Below are 22,117 nucleotides of genomic sequence, written 5' to 3'. Positions count from 1 at the left end.
AAAAAACCCTTTAACTACTTTCACTTCAACTCACTTGGCAGAATGAAGTAAATGGCCTACTCAGGAGATGTGTCCATGCTGGCTTCTCCACTCTACACAGCTCACAATGGAGAAACCTCCCATTTATGCCACTGGATGCTACTGCTGCACATAGATGACTTGTGGCTCACTCTGGTGACTGCATGGTACTTGTAGTAGTCTTCTTTTCTTTGAAGCTTCTGACCACTACATTGATTATTGGAGCTGGTATTGTTCCTGTAGGGAGTGGAGAAGCCAGTGTGAGCCATGCAGATGAGTGGGATGATTTTCTTCATCACCAGCCAGGAAATAAGTTTGAAGAATAACAATATTGTTAGGAAACTATGTGGTAGCCTTTCAATATAATTGGTCCCAACAAGTACTACCATGGCTGAGTGAGGAGAAGGAACAAGAAATTCATTGCACAGAAGCAGAGTAAAAAAAAAGTGCTCCTGGGAGGAAGAAGATAATAGCTCTGGAACCTAAACCCACAATTTAGATTCAGATTTGTACACAACAATACATAGATACTTGATAACAGTTCTTTTTAAAAATATTTGAAAGTACATATGAAAAATACACACTACACTTAGGTAAATATATGCTTTAAAAGAGTCAATATATATTGCCTTGAACCAATAAGAAAATATCAATCACTTCTATTATATATATTTTATCACATTGTTCAGTGATTGCTATGTGCTTAATATGTATGGAATTTTGAACACTAAAGCTTTAGGATATGCAGATAAAAAGATGTGGAACTTTACTACCCAAATAAACTCAACTGAAGAGATAGGAATCAAGATTGCTTGCTATTGTAATATAATTCTAATGCACAAGTTTGAATTCAATAACCTTCAAAAAAGGTCAAGACTATCATTTGAAAGACCTTTAATATAACATCCATTTGTTATCTTTTGCTTGGCAATGATAATAAGGGCAAATATTTGCTCTATTCTAAGGAAACGCTGGAATTAAAATTAACTGCAAAAAGCCTACAAGCATTTTAAGTACATAGTTTAACTCATTCTCCATAGAATTTAACAGAAGTATTGTAAAAGCAGTGACATGGATTTATTCAAATTTGCACAAAATAATTATGACTGTTGGCATGTCTAAATAGCCTTTTACTGCACTGTTACTACTCCTAGGTGTCTATTATAATGAATGCTACTAAATCTGAGATTTGAAAATGTAGGCGGTCATGAAAATACCTGCAGTTAGAGTTTCTGTATTACTCTGTTGACATTTAGTTGTCCAGATTCTTAAAATTCAATTATACCAGCTCTACCCAACACTTGATGGATACAACAACAGCCAATTTAAGGCTGCCTTTAGTTCAAGAGGCCCCCACTGACCCTCCCCATCTCATTGTCTTTTTTCTTTCCCCCTGAGCCACCACAGTGTCAAGATTCTGCACTATAATCTAGCATCATTGTCATTTCCAAACACATCCCAGAGTAATGTCAGGACATGATCATGGAAGTCACTAAAAAGCATCATATTGCTTAGATAGTCAAATAAAACAGATAAACAAACAAGTATAAAAAGCTGAATAGACATCAGCAATGGGCCCTAAATAATTGCCAAGAAAGCCAAACAAAAGTACATGTGGAATAGAACTTGAAAATATCCATCACATTTAGATCAATATATTTATTGACCAAAAAAGAATAATGTGTAAAGCTTTTCAAAAGAATATCAGGAAGGAAAAGGAAATAATCCATTCATGCAGAATCATCACATGACATTTATCTATTTGATTTTGCTTCAAAGATGAAGATAGCCTGTTCAGATATTTTCCTTTTGCAACATTTGGAAATTACAACCAAGTATCTGCTTAGTCCTTTCTAACTGCACTGTTATTTTTTTGTTTTGTTTTTAATTTATAGCAGAATCCACATATCCAATTTCCCACTTGTATCATAAAATGTTACATCTCAATAAGACAGTAATATATGGTCATTCTGAGCACACATTCAACTATACAACAAACCCATTAATAGTTTAAAACTGTAAATCAGTATCCATGTGTATAATTACATACAAACAAATAACTTTAGCATATCTGCCAGAGTAAATTAGGTAGGATTAAAACTGTATGTCCAATTTACATCATTCTAGGATTTTTCCTTTCATTGTAAACAAAAGAAACTTAATCTGGATGATGATGTGCTTTGAATTATCATTGGAACCATTGAAAAATTTAAAAATAATGTTACATCACTTTTCAATTCTGATCACATACTATACATTTCAAGGACATTGGAAGTTCCACTTTTTGGCATGTGTTTGCAATATCTTAAAGTAATGAAGCTATCAGTCATCTTGTCAAAATAAGCAAGACAAGGATAATGTATGCATTTATATTTTATCTAAAAAGGCTTCCGCTTTAGTTAATTGCTAAAAGAAACTTGGTTAAAAAACATTTGGTTTAGATGTATTATGAGTATGGAATAAAAAAATAGCTACTATTTATTTTCCAGCCAATATGAGATGCTTATAATTACAAGATAAATGTTGTAAAAAATCAACAACAAAAATAGGAGATGGTTCGTCCTTTACTAACCACTATACCAAGGATACTGTATTACAGAAAAAGGATAAAGTTTACAGTTGCATGATATAAGCAGTCTCATGAGGATGTATTGATGAGTTTTGAAGAAACTAGCAATGACTCTTATATCCCCTTTGTAAACTCATAAGACATTTTCTATACACATTTGATAGTTGTCAACAGAAAGAAGTGGAGGGGAGTTTCAAAGAACAGGCAACAGTGTGGAATCGAAAGTACATTCCATTCATATTTTCTTCAGAGACTGATTAGATGACTGAAGCTTCTGCCGCACAAAAATCTAATTGGAAAGCATGTTTGATGACTCTTGGCTATGGACATGTTTTGTTGGAGAATATGAATTATGATACACCTAGAGGGGTGGGGGGAAAAGCAGGGTCAAGGATGACATTGATTTACGTGTCTCAGAGTCGACTACACCCAGGTCATGCCAACATGTTGACTTCCAGTAAATCCTTTGAAGTCTTGGGAGTGTGACTTGAGACTCATGATTTAATTGGGGTAACTGCTGGAATCCTGACACCCTTTGTGTTTTATGTCTTCATCATATGCCCCCATGTTGAATGATCTTAACTTGATTATCCTCCAAATAGAAAATAAACCAATATGCTGTAACCCTCTAATGACAGGAAAGAATGTTTACACATTTTCTTTTGTAATCTCCACCATAATTTAATACTCAAATTGTACACTCTGGATCCAGATTATTGAATATGAATGTGAATGATCCAGTTTATATGGTTAGAGGCAAACTGGGAGTCAGTTAAGATTAGGTCATTGAGACAGAATATTTTTTGTGATATACTTCAATTAAGACTACCTAGTTATTAGTTCTAATTTAAATACAAATATATTTCATGCATAAGTGTTACCAACATTAATAATAATTTATTCTAATATTGATTATATTTGCATTGACCTCCCCCCCACAACTTACATTTTCAAAGTTACATTCTGATTTCTTAATGCTTTGCTTGGATCCATTTTTATTACCTTGAGTGAGAAACAAACTATTGGATTATTTCACAGCAGGTTTAGCCTGATGATGAAATGAAAATTAAAATGATCCTATTGTGAATTACTTGTGACAATTACTTATGGCAGAAGAAGCAAAGAAAAAATGATGGGACTCACATTTAAATAATGCTGGTTGTTCACTAGATAAACATTGACATTCTTGCAAATAAATGTAATATTCAGTTGAACAAAGTACTCATCTCTTACTTTCAAAATAATTTCCCGGTGTATAGTGTAAGTGTATTGATCAACAGAGTGAAATCTTGATATTCCAAAATACTTATTTTGTTACAATAGTGAATAAGATTTTATTAGAATAAAATTGTTTCTTTAAATAAGCATTAACTAAAATGGTAGTATTAAACTTCATTCTTCATAAAATTGCTGATTGTATTCTATCAATAATACACTACAATAATAGATTTCTGCATTTTATATAAGGAAATATCTAACAACCGGGAGTGCATCTATTAATGTGGTAATATGTGATCAAAATATACACTTGTTTTTGGAAAATAAATTCTATAGAGTTTTGAATTAGGATAAACAACATCAACATGAAATCCAAAATGGGCACATAAAATTTCATTGGAATAGTGAAATAAAAGCAACTATCAAAACATACTGACCTGAAACAAATTTTCCATTCTCAGAAAGTTTATGAATATCTTTTAAATAACATCAAAGCTAGTATCAGAAAATTAATATTCCTTTTAAATCAACATCATTGTCAATCAAATCTTGATTTTATTTTTTAAATTTAATTATAGGTTTATGTAACATTTCAAAAGGGAGTTTGACCTCTGAAGGTTTCTATAAGCTAGTCCATTAAAAGGTTCTTTCTAGAAAGGCTGATCCACTTATTTTACCTCCAGGGGTGGGATTCAAAGTTTTAACAACCGGTTCTGTGGGTGTGGTTTAGGTAGTGGGCATGGCTTGGTGATCATGTTATTGGCTCACTGTGGCCAACTCAATATCACTCACATCGAGGCACGCATCTCCTCGCCTGGCCTCTCATGACTGTGGGGATGCTGCAACAGTCGTAAGTGTGACAAATGGTCATAACTTTTTTCAGTGCCATTGTAAATTTGAATGGTCACTCCACACAAGCAAAGTACCAGCAAAGGAGGGGAAAAAAACTCCAGAGATGTTCCTGAGACAGGAAGTCTAGTCCTGCCAAGAATGTAATAAGGGTTAACGGAGAGGTAGTTTCTGTAAGCAACACCAGAATGTTTTCTTCCTGCCTTCCTTACAGGATTAGGCCAGTAATTTCTTCCAACAACCGGTTCTCCGAACTGCTTAGAATGTTAACAACCGGTTCTGGAGAATAGGTGCAAACTGGTAGAATCCCACCCCTGTTTACCTCACTTTTAAGGTTTCCTCTGAAACTTTAGTTAGCATTTTGAATAGGTGGAGTAGCCTCTTCTAAATATTTCAAATAATGTCTGAGGCTATGACCAAATGTGAAGTATCTCAGTTTGTCTCTGACTCTCAAATAATTATAGACACTCTGCAGTGTCCTACTACTAGTGGTATGATTTTCAGACATATATTTTGTGCATAGCGATAATCAAAGTGATCACAAAATGCATTAAATGTACGTCTAAATATAAAACTGAATTCCAGGAGGTATTTATTCTACAGAGAGTTGTCTCGCTTCAAATAAATAGAAATAGTTCAGCATCTACTGCTTCACTATTGTAAAAAAGCCAGACAAGAAGAACTGTGTTTGAACTCTGCAGTGAGGCAGAATTGTTGTCCCTGCGCACTGTAAATCTGTGTATGGTATGCCAATTAAAAAAACATTTATGGTGATAGAAGTGAAGTAAGAAATTCTTTCAGTTCTTTTGTCCTTGACCTCTATAGCCTCTTCTATCCTTGGCAAAACTGTTGCATTATATTGGACAAAATTATCAAGTTTAAATCATTAAGCTAAAAGACAAAATATCTTCTTCCCATTCAATGTAGCACCAAAATGTTATTTTTATACCTTGCATCATAAGTCTGCGTATGTCCTTTCTTAATATTATTTTTTTAAAAAAATCCAAAGTAATTTCACCATACCAAAAAACAAAACAAAACATTTTGTCTTACTGAGCAGTAATTAATGAGTGGAGAGAATTTTAAAATCCATTGCACTCAATTAATTTGGTCTCTGTTTTTAAAGCCAATAGATTAAAACATTGGATCATTTTTCTTATTAACTGAAGCAGTATATATAAGCAAGTTGTGCAACTTAATAACTAATGGCTAACAGAGGGGATAGTATCTCCCTCCATACTGTAGATTAGCTAAGTTTTTCACTGTCAGACAGCGATTCATTAACCACTTATAATGTGAACATCTTAGGGTTCAGTATCATATTCTATCTGATAATTGCCCCATAAGTATATCTCAATTCAGTATTTCTTCAGTCTATAGTATTTCCATAAAGCCAATTTGAACTTTTATATTTCAAATATTCTCAAATCAAACTTCCTATTTGGCAGGCTTTAGTGGCCAGAGAGATAAATATGCCCCAACTCTATTGTTTGAAGCTGATTCCACCCATTTACCCATTAGCCCGCACTCTGAAGCCAAGTGCACACTAGGAAGCCATACTTAATTTCCTTTAGCATTTGGAGAAAGAAGAAACAAAAGGAACGGCCATTTTAATCTGTGGCACATGGTCATCCAAGAACAAATTCAAACAGAATATCCCTGGTGAGATTCAAACTGTTGTATTTATTAATTGTTATGTTCAGCAGTAACTTAATACTGTCTATCTTATATTTGATTCTCACTGTATGTATCCCCATTTTTCTCAGTTTCACTATACCCTGTTCTTCCGATAAAGCTTTTATTACGGGTTTAGCTGCCAGTTGAGCTGCAGATAGATAACGTGTAGTGGGGACAGAACAAACTGATTATCTCAGTTTAATTAATAGAATAGAATTCTTCATTGGCCAAGTGTGATTGGACACACAAGGAATTTGTCTTGGTGCAAATGTATTCAGAGTAACTAATTTTTCATTTAATACTTAAAATTCTGCTTAGTATTTTTTGAGCTACCTAACAGAATATATTTCTTAACATAAATGAAAACTATAATTCTAGAAAGACCATGCAATTTATACCTTTTTATTTTCCTGTTAATACTGTAACAAAATACCATTAGATACGTACAAACACACAAGCACAAAATAAAAAGTAAGACTTATTAAAAGTTTTTTTCATAAAAATTTATATAAAATATTGGCGGGATAATAAGCAAATGCAAGAATCTTCTCTATGCTATAATTGTAGTTTGAAACATTTTATAGCAATTAAGAAATAAATTGTGTTCTAGAAATGTTTAGATTTTTTAAATATTTCAAATCTGTGTCTAGTTCTATATTTTAATATTCAGTGAATATTACAATAGAATAGAAAAATAAGTAGAAAAATATAATTTACTTGGAAACATGCTATTCAATAATAATACTACAAAATCTGTCTATGAAATTCTTATTTTGTCCTTCTGTGTAGTTGTATATGTAATATGTATTTTAATGTTAACATGTTTGTATTAGGGTCTGGTATATTTTTGTACTATTTAAACATGAAAAACAGAAATAAACCTGCTTTTAAAAACTAATTCTGATAACTAAAAATCAACTATCACAAATCACTGAATAAATATTCAAACTGATTAACCTAAAGGCTAAGCTTTCCAGCCTTGTTAGGTTTATAAAGAGATTGTGCAAAGAATGGCATAACAATGAACAATATCCAAATGGTCACCAATAAAATGGTCCTTGCTTCTGGTACATCTTTGAAACACAAATTGGTTTATCTCTACACATGCTTCAAGTCAATCCTAAACAGTGGTGGGATTCAAATTTTTTTACTACCGGTTCTGTGGGCGTGGCTTGGTAGGCATGACAGGGAAGGATACCTTAAAATCTCTAGTCAGAGGTGGTATTTGCCGGTTCTTCCAATTACTCAAAATTTCCACTACCAGTTTTCCAGAACTGGTCAGAACCTGCTAAATACCACCTCTGATCCTAAATGTGAATTAGGAATTAGGTTCTTAAAAGTATATAAGAACAAAATTGTGTTAGCACCTTAATTCTAAACCTGCTATTATGATCTGCATAATTTAAAAATTATTACTTTAATCATGGGAAAATATTTGAGAAAAACAAAGAGTTGGCTATTTTTAGTATTTTCCATCCATGAATGGAAGTTATTGAAATGGATTAGATGGAAATTTTATTAATATTATGGACCTTCAAACTTGTTTGGAAGGCTAGACTCATTGCTATAAGATATTTTAAAACGAAAAACCAACAAACCTTTTGCTCCAGAGAGAGTCCTAAGGGAGGATATGATTCTCCTGAGATAGGAGTAGAAGCTGCGGAAAAGCAGCCTGAAGGGAACTGTTAAGTTTCTAGAATCTATACTGATTCTGCCTTGGGCTCAGCCTTACTCATACTGATAGCTGTTTTCTATTTATAATATGTAAGAAGACTTTTTCACAAGAACTCTTTGCTATTCTTCTCTTGAGATTTTAAATTTAAGCACTGAATTTAAGTACACGGTCTTAAAGTCTACCCAAAGCTCTCTTGTATTAGAATAAAGAGCAAGTTAAGAATGCTATTTGTTATTTGTTCAGAATGAGTCCAACTAAATAATCACCTAAAATCAGTACTGAAATTATACAATTACTAAAAGACATTGATCTTATTCAGGCACCCTGTTCACAATTGCATGCTAATTTCTTGCAACCACAGGAAAGAATTAAGAATATAAGATCAAGAAATAATATATTGCCTTTGTGATGTTGCCATCCAAAATTGTTGGTTGGAAAGAAACATTTGCTATGTCTAATGAATGTTTCAAGGGTGTAGAAAGATCTGCTGTCGGCATCTCTTGAAGTGCCTTTGATACATATTAGAGTGATTTACTGTCAAAATAATTACTATCCAGATTATTTATTCTTTTAAAACTGATCAGTTGACAACATTCCTTTGAGTGATGCTACTTGATTGTCAGTTTTATTACCTTATAAGTTGGAAAAGAAAATTTAAGAAAATAAACTCAATGCCAACAACCTTTATGATCGGTATGAGAATGTAATTTAGGACCGTTAATTATGGAGCATTTGTACTCTAGGGATTTACAACATCACCCAGCCACTGCTGTAGCAATACATATCCTGCTTCAGTGAAGATATATTGCTACAACAATTTCGCTGCTTGATGCTTTAAATTGCTCCTGCAGAAATGCTCAGTAACTTGTTACTACTCATTAAGCTTGGTTCTATTTTGTTTTTGTTCTTATTTTGACTTTTATATAATCAAGAAATAAAATTAAAAGTTAAAAAAAGATTTAATCACTGCAGTAATATCAGCACATTTCTCATCTTGTCAGCACATGGATTTTTCAGAATGCTCAAGCCAATTTTAAAATAGTAACTAACATAAGGAAGTGTAGCAAGTCATCAAATCTGATGAGGTGATGATAGGTAGTCTTAATATAGACCTTAAAAGTAAATTACATAAGTAGATTTCTTTTTTCAGATAAATTATATGTATCATATGAAATAAACTGCTTTGTTTTTTTTCCTAATAATATTAGGAAAGAAGCAAAAAAAGTAGATATGAAAAAATTTCCATTGTTTTGACCAGATAATATTTTTATTCTTCCAAGAATATTGCAATGGCAGATATGTAATTTTTAATTTATGAATTTATTCATAGTTTTATTTGAATCATAACTAATACATAAAAATCTAAATGATTGTGCAGCCTAAACTTAAACCTACTTGGGACAAATATCTTGCCAGAAACATGGCAATTTAAGGGCACAGGAAAAATAAGGAAAGATAAAAAGATACAATAGAGAAGACAGAGACACCCGAGGAAGTGTAGATTAATCAAATTTTTGTTTCATTCTTCATTGAAGAAATTCACAATTCTTCCAAAATTCAGAACACTTTTCCAAATATGAATATATTTACTCTCAACTGTTTGTTATATCTCCAGTAAAGTTCAAATAACATTTTTGCTTCATTCACTATGTATTGAAACAGTTGAAGTGACATGAATTATGTTGATTTCAATGTAATTATTTAATGAAGGATAGTATAAATGTACATTGGTTACTCACTTTATCCATATTGATAAATACTGATTTTGAATAAGTTAATCATTTAAAGCAAACAAACTGTGGATAGAACTGAAAGAACATATTTGCACACAAATATTTAATATTGCACATATGGTTTGAATGCCATAACTAGGCCTACATTAAAGAATACATACATATGCACTTTTAGATACAATACTGCTTACCTATATGTGTAGAGCAAGCAACTTTAGGTAAGGGACTGGGGTGGATAAAGGAGAGAAAGAAAGCAACATATAATATATCTTAGACAACTTACTCTTTGTGACAACTCCTTCAAGGCGAATAATGTTTGGATGATCAAATTGTCCCATGATACTAGCTTCTCGTAGGAAATCCCGTCTCTGCCTTTCCACATGTCCACCTTTCAAAGTTTTTATGGCTACAGGAACCTCTTTTTTCCCAGGTGTTTTTAGGCGACCACTGCACACTTCTCCAAATTCACCTAACAACAATATATATAATTATAACCATTTACTATCTTCTAATATTTTAAATATGTGAATAAATATATGAAAATATTCTGGCAAAATAACCCTAAAAAAATAAAAAATAAATAAAAACATACATACTTATGTAAGTTATTTACAAAAAAGTTTTCTGCCCCACAATTCCTGATTAGTAAACTTAATTAGTTACAAATGAAAGCACGATAACAGGTAAAGCCACACATTTATTATCCAAAGCAATGTTCAAAGTTGTGTAGTATCAAAAGAGATTCAATTTCTTTTCAATAAATATAACTGACTTTAGACTAGTTCTTTTATTATGGAGACTTTGAAAGAAAAGCACAATAATCTTCTCTGATCTGGTCTAATCTAATCTTATATAGGTTAAGTCCTCTATTTATGACCACAATTGAGCCCAAAATTTACATTAAGTGAGAAATTGTTGTGACTTTTTATGACTTTTCTTGCCACATTTGTTAAGCGAATCACTGCAGTTGTTAAATTATTAATAGTGTTGTTAAGTGAATCTGGCTACCCATTGACTTTGCTTGTCAGAAAGTTGCAAAAGGTGATCACATGACTTCAGGACACTGTAACTGTCATAAATGTGAGTTAGTTGTCAAACATCCAAATGTAAATCATGTGACCATGGGGATTCTGCAATGGTCATAAGTATGAAAAAAGGTCATAAGCCATTTTTGTTCAGTGTCATTGAAACAGTCACTAAGCAAACTGTTGTAAGTTGAGGACTACTGTATTACAGATAGATAATACATAATGTATATAATGTGGCTAAGATGTCCTCTGAGTAGATCTAAACAGAAGGAAAGAGTCATTTCCATATGCATTCCCTTCTAAAACTATAAACTATAAAATAACATACAAAAAACAATATATAACAATCAGGAGATAGAATAACAGAATATTTGCTGATAAGGACAACATTTTAAGGAATTAAATTCTAATTCAATTGTGCAGGTGGACACAGGTTTGTTCTAATTATAACAGACAGTAATATTATGGAACTCACTGTAGCTTCTGAATATAGATTATCTGTCTGTCTGTCTGTCTGTCTTTATCTCTCTATCTCTATTTCTATCATCTATCTATATTTCAAAATTGTTCTCTCTCAGATTATCCTTAGTTAGGATTAGTTGCATACTGTTTTTGTAGAGAAACAAAATAAACTGTTATTTAAAATAATGTCAAGACGTTTTATACAAAATGGCTATATAAATTTAAAATGTTTCAATAATTTATGAAATATGAAATATCTGTTCAAATATTAAAAACTTGGGTTGGTAAAATTATTATGCTTTATACACACACACACACAAATTCACTCAGATAGTCAAATAGGATTCATTTGGCTATTTCATATAGTATTCCACAAATACAGGTAGTCTTTGACAATGGTTTGAAGTTATGGCAGCCTTGACACAAGTTACTTATGACTTTTTCTCAAAGTTATGACTGTCATGCCATGTCCATGGTCATGTGATTGTAAATTTCAGATTTGGCAACTATTTATAATAGTTGCAGTATCTTATAGTCACATAATCATGATTTAAAACTTTCCTGGCTGGCTTCCAAGAAACAAAGTCAATTGGAGAAGCCAAATTTGCTTAATGATAGTATGATTCACTTAACATCCACTTAATGATTTGCTTAACAATCTGATAAAAGTGGTTGTAAAATTGGGTTCCATCACCTAATCAATCCCTTTATGACTGTATCAATTTATGACAGAAATCCCTGTCCCAGTTGTGGTTGAAAGTTGAAAATTACATGTAATATGACTAGTGTTTGAAATAAAGAACATATAATATTTCTTTAACGTAGGGTGACAATGCCGCTTTGCTAGTCAAGTATCTAGCAATGTGAATTGGAATTAAGTAACATTTAGAGGACTAGAAATTGCCCATTTATGTTCTATAACTCATAATAGAAGTTATTCAAGTTTAAACAGCTTCTACATTAGGGCTGAGATTTTTATGTTCAACTGAGACTCAGTTAAAATGATGTATGTGTATACACACACACACACACACACACACACACGGTATTCAGCTTTGTTCGGGTATTTTCTATAATGATGTGGGAAACTACAATGACGTGGGAAAATACCAGAACAAAGCTGAATACCATACACGTAAGTACCCGCGAAAACTTAAGAAAACATATATTTTTGATAGTATTATCACTAGATTATTTTAAAAGTGCACTTATTAATTATGGAAAAAAATTGATTAATTTTTACCTGCTCCAATAACTCTCTCAATACGAATCCTTGTTGGCTCTATCTCCTTTGCAAACTCATGAACAGCAAGGGATGGATCTTCATAAGTATCTGGATCAATATATGTTTTGGTTCCTGGAAATCGTACTGTAAAATCAGAAAGGTAGTTTCTGCATTATATACAAATGATTGCAGCATTTAAAATAAAACAAATGAGATCATTAAGACCCATAATGAAATTTAATACTTATTATTGTTCTAAACTGCCTTGTTATTCTAAACTGTTTAATTAACATTCATCCCAAACAATTTGTGAAAAGGCTGCATATAGAGAAAGGTAATAGATGCTTTATATATTAGCAAGTACGCAAATGGTACAATTATAATAGGACCAAGAAAGAATGAAAATTACCTTCTTTTTTTCCTTCTTTAATAAAGGAGGGATAAGATGAAAGTGATTAGAAGGCAGCATGGGTTTTTTCCAATCTAAATAATATAGCATTCAAGGATAAATATTTACATTTTCACTTGCTTTAAGATATATTCATGGAAGAAAGTTTCCAAGCTATTGTGAAGTTTGAAAGAAGAAGATGAAGAAGAATGAAGAGGGCAGTTGGCTACATCAATTGTCATTCTAATTTTGCAATCTACAGCACTAAGTAACAGCACTTTTCCTACAGCCTCAGAAAAGCAAGGAATTGTGAGGTCATTGGTATTCTTTGAGGTTGGTTGTTTTCTTGCAGACTTTTCATGACCAAACTTGATAACATCATCAGTGCAGAAGGGAGTTGGGTTTGCTCTCATTTTATGTATATTTGGCTTACCCTATCTGTGTTGATAGGAAGAGTCTTCATGGTTCCTTGATTAGGCTCTTTTTTGCAAGAAACATCTGCAAGAAAACCTCCAAGCTCACAGATCACTAAGGACTCAATACAGGGGTGGGATACGACAGGGTTAACTACCAGTTCGGGATTTACGAGGTTTGGTGATTTACGATGTGCTTCCCTGCACCTGCCAGCCGCATGCCTGTGAATCATCATCAGCACGCTTCGTGCAGAGAAGCAGCCTTTGAAACAGCCCTCTTTTCCTGCTTTTTAAACTGCAGCTGTGCCTCGTTCGGCAGCTGAAGTTGAAAAATCAGGAAATAAAAATCAGGTAAGAGCCCAGGTGGGCGGGTGGGCAAAAACATCAGCAGACATAGAACTGGTTCTATGTCTGCTGCTCTTCAGAGCTACCGGTTCTACAGAGGTGGACAGAACCAGTAGAAACCCACCCCTGACTCTATAGTTTTATCCTGAGCTACAAATATTAGCTTTTATTGAAATAAGGAATTATTCCATTTATGATGTACAGTATATTTTAAAGCACTATAAGTAAAACGTTATTTTTAGATCTGGCTATCTTTCATGATTGTCACAGGATAGCTGATATTTAAACTTATGCTATTGCCTTCAATTTTTATACTGAACTCTTTACTCATACATTCTGTCAGGCTATCTTTTTTTTGCAGGGGAAGATATTTTATCAGTGCATTGTCCATGGCCAATATATTTTAAAAAGAATAAACACATGGGAGATGTTGGGAAACTAATAATCAGGCTGCTCCTCTGTCCATCTTCAGGGTAAAATGGCTCCTTAATAGTCCTTGATTGTCAGGACTTTTTAATAATGTAATAATACTGTATTTATTCCCCTTACTCTTTTAAAAATGTAACATTATTCTTCTTTACTTGATACACTTCTGTTTTACTCTATTTCATCCCACTGTCCTTCTGGTTGACTTTAGTAGAATGACTTCTACAGATAATTTGTTCCCTAATCAAAAAGAAAAACTAAGTCTAGTCATGGTAAATATTGAATCCCCTGATCTAGTCCCCTTAATCCTAGGCATTTAAAAGCCCTCCCCCCCGCCCCAGATTTTAGTCCATATTTTGTAGCACAACTTCTGGAGAAGAGTGATGAAACACAGAATTAAATGCAGAAAATTACTGAAGTGCAAACTTAAGGGAAACATTTCATGAAAGTATGGAATAGCCCTACATGTTGAACAAAATTGATGAAAGCCAGTGAGAAGGAAGACTTGAAAGTACTAATGTAAAAGTCTGTGTTATCTTACATGCTTATGACTCTAACTAAACTGACTTATTTGGATTATAAATCTTGATCAGATTCTTAATTAAGCTGTATACTTAAAGTGCACTGTCTTTAATATTTTAATTGTTCTACTGGCTTATGCATTCATTACAGCAAATATTTGGGGCTTTTATTTTGACCCATAATCAAATTATTTCACTTAGACTCTCTAGGAGAGAGTACAGAGGTATCACTGTAATTATTACATATAGCACAAGTAGACTCATATCCTAAACTATTAATTCAGACTATGCTGATGTTAGTTTTAAAATGTTGATGAATTGTGGAAAGAAAACTATAGAAAAGTTGGAAATAACCAAAGTAGAATAAACATTTTTTACGAGAGAGAGAGAGGAGGGGGGGGGGGGTAATATGCTATGATTTTGAACAGGCGGAAATCAAAAAGTTTGTAGAAAATCATATAACAAGCAGCAGGTGAAAATTCTTCTAAACATCTAAATGCTAATGAGAAGTATTTATTTTGCACACATCAAAGGTGAACAGAATTATTTCCCCCATAAAATAATCTGGAATAAATGCTTAATTAAAAAAAAAAAAACATCTAACAATGTGCAGATGTTGTTTGCTATTTGGTTATTTTGGTTTGAGTGATCTAGAAGCTTCATTAAGTTTATGATGCAGTGGTTGTTTTAATCATTTCAAATTTGCAAAACAGTCATGAATCTTCCACGGCTTTGAAATGAATAACTTTTTTCCTGCAAAAATTTACACATTCAAATGGATAAAAATATTAAAGATAATTCTAGCTAGAACAAAGATTGGCTTTATCAGCTTGATATGCAATGTAAATGCAAGTTAAAATTACAGTGGTGAAATTGATTTAAATATTTTTTTTAAAATTTCAGTTATGTTTGCTTACAATTTCCATTTTGCAAATTATTTCTTCGTTTTTCTTCAGACTTCATTTTTGCCTTGATATACCACTGGCATCTTTAAGAAAACAAACACTATTTTACTTTTGTCTTAATGTCATAAAATAAATGATATTGAGCTAATATGCTGTTTATATAATAACCATAAAAGTACTGCATTTAATTGAAGAGGGGGTAAGAAAACCAACAATCAAATTAAAGTAGTAGTTAGCATGTCTTATTAAAATATATTTTATATAATAGATACTAAAATGTATGAAAAGGACTCCAGTAACATATCAGTTAATCAAACTTCACAGGTGTTAATGGTGCACACATTGTTCATATTTCTTCCAAGTATACTCAAAGGTTCCTTCCAAAGGGAGTAGCTCCTTTTAGACTGATATTTCTCACATATAGTTAGAAAGAAATAATTGGTGTCTAGCACTTGAGATCAGACTGAATGTTTTTGAAAGCCATTTTTGTTCATTATAAAGGGCTTAAGTACCAAAGCAGGTTCAAGATTTTGAAATGCTTAAAATTACAATTATATTCAAAATACCACATTTTCTCATGCATGGGGAATATCTTATCATCTTATCACTTAAGGTAAAAGAGCCGTGGTTACCAGGAGTTTATTTACATACTGATTTAGTTTCATCTTTGCAACTTAGTAGTAAAGTTGCACATCCCTGCTCTCTAGTGACCAATAAAACTAGGTTACATCTTGGGACAGTTGAAAAGGGATGATTCTATTCTCTAATTAGTAGTCTTTAATCCCTGGGCAAGGTTGTGTCATGGCTGAGTTATACCTGACTACATCTTTATTTTCTCCAAAGAAGCCAATATTTTGGATAATTGGAGACACCAATGTGGCAAAGTCAAAATTTGTTCATTATACCGGATATTTTGTGATCAAAATACCACTGGTAGATATTCTTAAGATTTAACATCAGTTATTTTTTTATTCAGCAAGTAAAAATCTTTAAAGCACATCTGCCAAACAGGGAAGATACCTTTTCAAATTCTGAAATTCTCTGAGCAATCACAACATACCAATTGTGGTATGCTCCATGTCACCGACCATAATTAAATATCATGCACTTAAATCAGGATTTAAATTTGGCTATTTTAGATCTTTGGCCAATAGGTGGGTCACAAATAAATAAAAGTCACAAAGCTATAATTATTTATTATTTATAATAATATTACATAAGTAATCAATCCTTACTTTGAATTAACTGTTTAAGAAAGCAGCTTTATCATTACGTTCATGAAACAAAATTCATCTTCCACTTAACCTACCCATAACTTCACTCTAGTTTACTCTAGCAGAATTACAAAGAGGGCAAGATTTCACATTTTTTAATCTACTTAGGAATTTGTTGAAATTGCATACAGTTATATACAGCTTCTCAGTTTCTACTTTGAAATCAATTTTCAACTTTTGTACAAGTGCTCTTTTGGGACAGTCTTAAGAGTCATGTTGGATCAGACCAAAGATTTATATAAACCTAATTTCCACAATGGCTAAACATATATAAGGAGCTTACCAACAGAAAAAAAGTCAACAGTATCTTGATCTTATTTGGGTACCAAAGATTTCATAATTTCGCTGAACTCTGCAATGAAATCTAATAACACAATCACCTTTCTATTATTTCCACCATAACTAACTGTTACATTCTACAAAATTTATCAGCTTCTTACCTCCTCCAACTAATGGTTTTACATTAATAGCTTAGAAACTGTTGCTTAAAGGCTGATCATTTAATCAAACTGAGATACAGATTCTTATGACCTCCTATCTACATAAAGTAACCATAAGATTAACAACCATAAGATTCAGTGTATGGTAGCATCAAACATTCTTTAGTACAAAGAATAAAACATCTAGTCAAAGCCAAATAATGCACTTTGAAATTTGTTTCAATTCCAATAATAAATTCATTGAGTTGTCTTATTCTCTCTCACTTTAGCATTTAAATTGCAGGAAAACAATTCATTATATTACATAATGGAATGATTCCATTGAATGTAGAAAACATTAAAAAAGAGAATAGATAAGAACTAAAATTGTTTGCCATGTTCCTAATATTACCTACTATTTCTAATACATATGAAGAAAACCTCATATATATTTATTTCTCTTACCACCGTAATAACAAGCCTAGTCATTATATTAGAATGTTATTTACTATGCAATTTTTTCACCATGATAACTATTATGATTGCATTTAGTTATTTTGATTTATTTATTTTGATTTTGTTTCATCTTGCCTTTATTATTTTTATATGTAATTCAAGACAGCGAACATACCTAATATTCTTTCCACTTCCTATTTTTCACTGCAACAATCCTGAAAGGTGAATGGAGCTGAGAGATGCTCACTGGCCCCTCATAAATGTCTTAATAAAAGGATTTGCATATAGTTTGAAAATTAATTGTTAGAGCATTAATCATGGTATCCGTCATTTTGAATGAAGACACTTGTTAATGATGTTGATTTTTCATGACACATGAATCACAAGAAAATTATATTTTAAACTCAGTGTAAAGGAGAGCTGTATTTAGAAACTTCTTGAAGAAGCAGAACATAGGAATAATGTTATCCTAAGAATGTGAAAACTACAAAAACTTAGTAAAATGTAACAAAACTGTGGAAACCCTTCTGAGAATTGCATTCCCAATTTTATTCATCAATGAGAGAATAAAACACTTTATGTAATAATATTGTTATGGCCAATTGCTGTGCTGTGAATTCTTAGATCTATGTAAAAGATAACAATATTTGATAATATTCATTTTCAAGAAGTTGTTGCTGATGGGCAGATTTAAAAAATGAAATTGAACAAAACTGGGGCTTTAACTTATGTATCTTCTAAATATCCCAACAGGAAAATTGATAAGTTAAAAATGAAGCACTTGATATTTTTTAAGCAATGAAATAACCTTAAGTTTGATAAGGTGATAAGTATTCTATATTTTTTACTAAATTAGTATCATTTTTCCTGAGGAAATGTTCTTTTTCAGTGAGTGCAAAATTCCTTAAATATTTATTAGCTTCCTCTGCCTCTCAGAACCAGTTTGAAGAAACAAAGAAGCTATTATTTCCTAAATTTCAATTTAAGAGACATGCAAGGTTGCCACAAGCGCTTAATATTTTATATGAATCTGGCCCGGTCCTTCTGCAAAGCCCTTATTTTTCCAGCTTTTACATAGATCTTTGATTTGTTACCACCAAATGCTAATCATAGTTTACAGTGCAGTCAGGAGAGGCTATTGGGTCGCATTTTGAAACTTCAGCAACATGGTCAGGTGCTGTGAAATTTGTTTATCATCATTGAATGAATACAAGTAAGTAAACACAATATAGTTTTAGTCTAAAACTGAGGAAATTAGTTCTTTACATTATTTTAATTTCTTATGATCAGATTTTAAAATTTAGAATGGCACATGGGTACTTGGTTACATGGAGAATTACAGTGTCAACATTACCTTCCAGTAATGAGGAAGAAAAGAGTGAGAATGACTAGAAGAGTGAATCCACCCACAGCAGCTGTGGCAATGACCAGAATCTGCCCTTGTTCTGCTGCTATATCTGAAGCTGAAAAAAAACACCAGATAAAAGTCAAGTTTTGAGCAATACCTTTTAGGACAAGTAACAATCCTCTGACAGACCAGCTACAACCTCAGACAAAAAACAGTTATTAAAAATGGTTGCTGAGATCGATTGGATAGTTTAGTAAACCTGAAATAAAAATTTCTGGTCTAAAATGGTGGCACTTTGAACAGAAGAAATATTCGTTCATATTGCAGGATGCCAGACAGCATTACAGGAATATAGGACCACTCACTCCACTATGCGTTACATCATTCATAGCTTCCATAACACTTCAAATTACATTTTATCCTTAAGGCAATCTTGTGAAATAGACTTTAAAAAAAGCTTGTGTTCTAAACCAGAATGTTAAACAAATACTAGCTCTCATTTCCAAACCTAGCAGTCTATTTATATGGTATCTTATGACAGCCTGGTTCCTCTGGATATATTTTGCATTGAATATAAAAGATAAAATTGTTTTAACATGCTACAGACATTGAATATGCTATAAATATGCTATACTGATACTAGTTTGGAATTGGTACCCACCAATTTGAAAGGAAATGAAATATGTTTGGAAGGAACTAACCTAATTTTCAGTTCCTAAATTAATAAATGTATGAGAATGTAATTTGTTCTGGTTTTCACACTGTACTCAATTTTGTGATATGGTACTCCAATTTTAAAAAGTCTGCATTGTTGAAAGGCATGTTGAAATATGCATAAAAGAATAGTATGAAAAAACATGAGAATATATATTGCACTCAAAAAACAATACACAAATATTCACATAATACCATTTTCTCCAGAATTGAAAATTCTATCAATCTTGTCAGCAGTACTGGTATTCACAAGGTCCAATGGCTTGTGGGGGGAGGAGCAGAAAGGGCTGAACAACTGGCTTCTCTTAGAAGAAGACATAAAGATAATTTGCCTGTGATTCACAGCTCCAAAAGTCGTGTATAAAGTCATGTATAAAAGTATAATGAACGAGAATATATATAGTCTATGTTGCCTATATTTTAAGATATTATAGGAAGTAAGTGAAGAAAAACATCTAGCACACGGTGCTGTTTTAATTGCTTTGGTGTAAATACAGGCAGTTGGAATTTCTCTTATTACCATGAAAAACAGACTCAAGAGGAAGTTTGTAAGAATGAAAATTGTAGCTAATATTATGAATTTAAACACAAAGACTACAGCTGTATTAGAGAGAACTGCAAATTCAGATAAAAGGAAATATAATTCAAATTCAATTTGCAATGCAAATTATTACTGGATGATGAGAATTTCTTATCTTACATGTGGTAATAACAGCACATTTTATAAATTGTTCAGAATCAAGTCAGGCTATTTAGTGACCACATAGTAAGTATCATATTGAAGTATTTGCTTAAGTATTAAATAATTAGTTTCTCAAATTTCAGTTCATTAATTATGCTGAAACTATCAATTTTACACATTCCATAATTTCTGCTCTTTAATGCCCCAATTACCTGGGGGGGAAATAAGCATAATAAAATATTATTACATGCATTATTTTGAGTTGTATTTAAAGGTCTCAGGACTTTATTAATTTAATCATTCATTAGTCTAATTATAGTTTTGATTATTCCAATTAAAAGGGGGATAGAGGGAGATTTACATCAGCCAAGACTTCACAGCAGTGCTTTGAGTGTTCTTTCTGTTCTTCAGATCCCATAAGAAACCAGGTTGTCTTAAAAAGGGCCATTAAAAGGGGCATTTTGCAAATGCAATATGGCATAAAAATAATCACATTTTGCCAACTTAATGACCAAAGATTAGGCCCTAATATGAGCTTGTATGTGTGCTTGTCTTTCTCCATCAACATGATAAGTATTTTTTCTAATGCTTCATTCCTAGGAATCTTCATATAAACCAAGGACCTGCTGGATCCACTTAGCTTCCTGAGGGTCTCTGGTGGTCAGTAAAGAATGGGGAGTCTTGGCAATTTTGGACAGGATTACCTTTGAACACCTTCTAGACCAGGGGTGGGCAAACTACGGCCCGGGGGCGACATCCGGCCCGTTGGTCTTTTTAATCCGGCCCGCCGAAGATTGGTACAGAATTAAGGTTTGATGTGAATGATTGAATGATTGCATTCATTTGATTTTGACTTGTAATGACAGGCATTTCGACACCAGGTGGCGGCCCGTCTGTCAAATTTTAAAAGTCAATGAGGCCCCTGAGCCAAAAAGTTTGCCCACCCCTGTTCTAGACTCTAGGTTCTTACTCAACAAGCTAGTAGTACTTTAACCAAGAAAACCTTTTCACTGAGCCAATGGTACCAATCTTATGGTACCAATATCAGTTATGGTTCAGTGTTCAGTTCTGCCTGTAATAGGACTGAGGGAAAGATTAGTTTTTTACCAAACTTTTTGCAAGTGACTTTGGAACTGGTTGTCAACCATGTATTATGAGTAGCTGTCTCATTTTTTTATGATAAAAAGTTCCTGAATTTTAGAGAGAGAGAGAGAGAGAGACAGAGACAGAGAAAGAGAGAGAGTCAGAGAGAGAGAGAGAGAGAGAGACACCTGCAATCCATTTTTTTATCCATTATAATGTGAGTTTCGTTTATTTTACATTCTGTATATTACTCTTTTGTCTCTCTTTTCTGTTTAACATATGCAAGAAAGTTTTGTGTGCCTCTAACCATAAAGTAGAAATTTTATTTTTGGGTATTTGTTCAAAAATATTATGACAGAGATGTTTCTTTATAAATATCATGGAAAGAGTTAATCTGTAGTCAGTGACTGATAGTGCCCAAGATTCCCCCCCATCTCTACTATCTCTATGTACTTACATTTTTAAAAGTTGTAATTTTTCATTTGTAAAAGAATTGATAAACTTGGGTTGTAATAGTTTATAGATTATCAAACGATTTATTATTTTATAATATTTCAAGTTATTGCAAATTGACATTCATATTTTTGTAGTAATATGTTGCAAAGGGTCACTTCTTTGAGGTTTATGGCATAAAATAAAATATAAATCTATTTTGAATTTGTTAATTATCATCTATGCAATGACTATTT

At 32.5% G+C, this 22,117-nt stretch overlaps 1 protein-coding gene across 1 annotated transcript in view; it reads right to left on the bottom strand.

Annotated features, from left to right (window-relative positions):
- Positions 1-22,117, bottom strand: part of EPHA6 (EPH receptor A6) — a 449,967-nt gene that overhangs the window by 107,510 nt on the left and 320,340 nt on the right. Inside the window, exons 8-11 of the mRNA XM_026700746.2 lie at positions 18,956-19,064; positions 15,465-15,535; positions 12,473-12,598; positions 10,023-10,208 (exon numbers count right to left, since the gene is read on the bottom strand). Of these exons, the coding sequence (XP_026556531.1) occupies positions 10,023-10,208; positions 12,473-12,598; positions 15,465-15,535; positions 18,956-19,064 (492 nt within the window). The remainder of the gene's footprint in view (positions 1-10,022; positions 10,209-12,472; positions 12,599-15,464; positions 15,536-18,955; positions 19,065-22,117) is intronic.

This window comes from Pseudonaja textilis, chromosome 7 (assembly GCF_049901715.1).
Source record: "Pseudonaja textilis isolate UNSWEBS1 chromosome 7, rPseTex1.2, whole genome shotgun sequence".
Lineage (NCBI taxonomy): Eukaryota > Metazoa > Chordata > Lepidosauria > Squamata > Elapidae > Pseudonaja > Pseudonaja textilis.
This window is presented reverse-complemented; position numbering and strand designations above follow the sequence as displayed.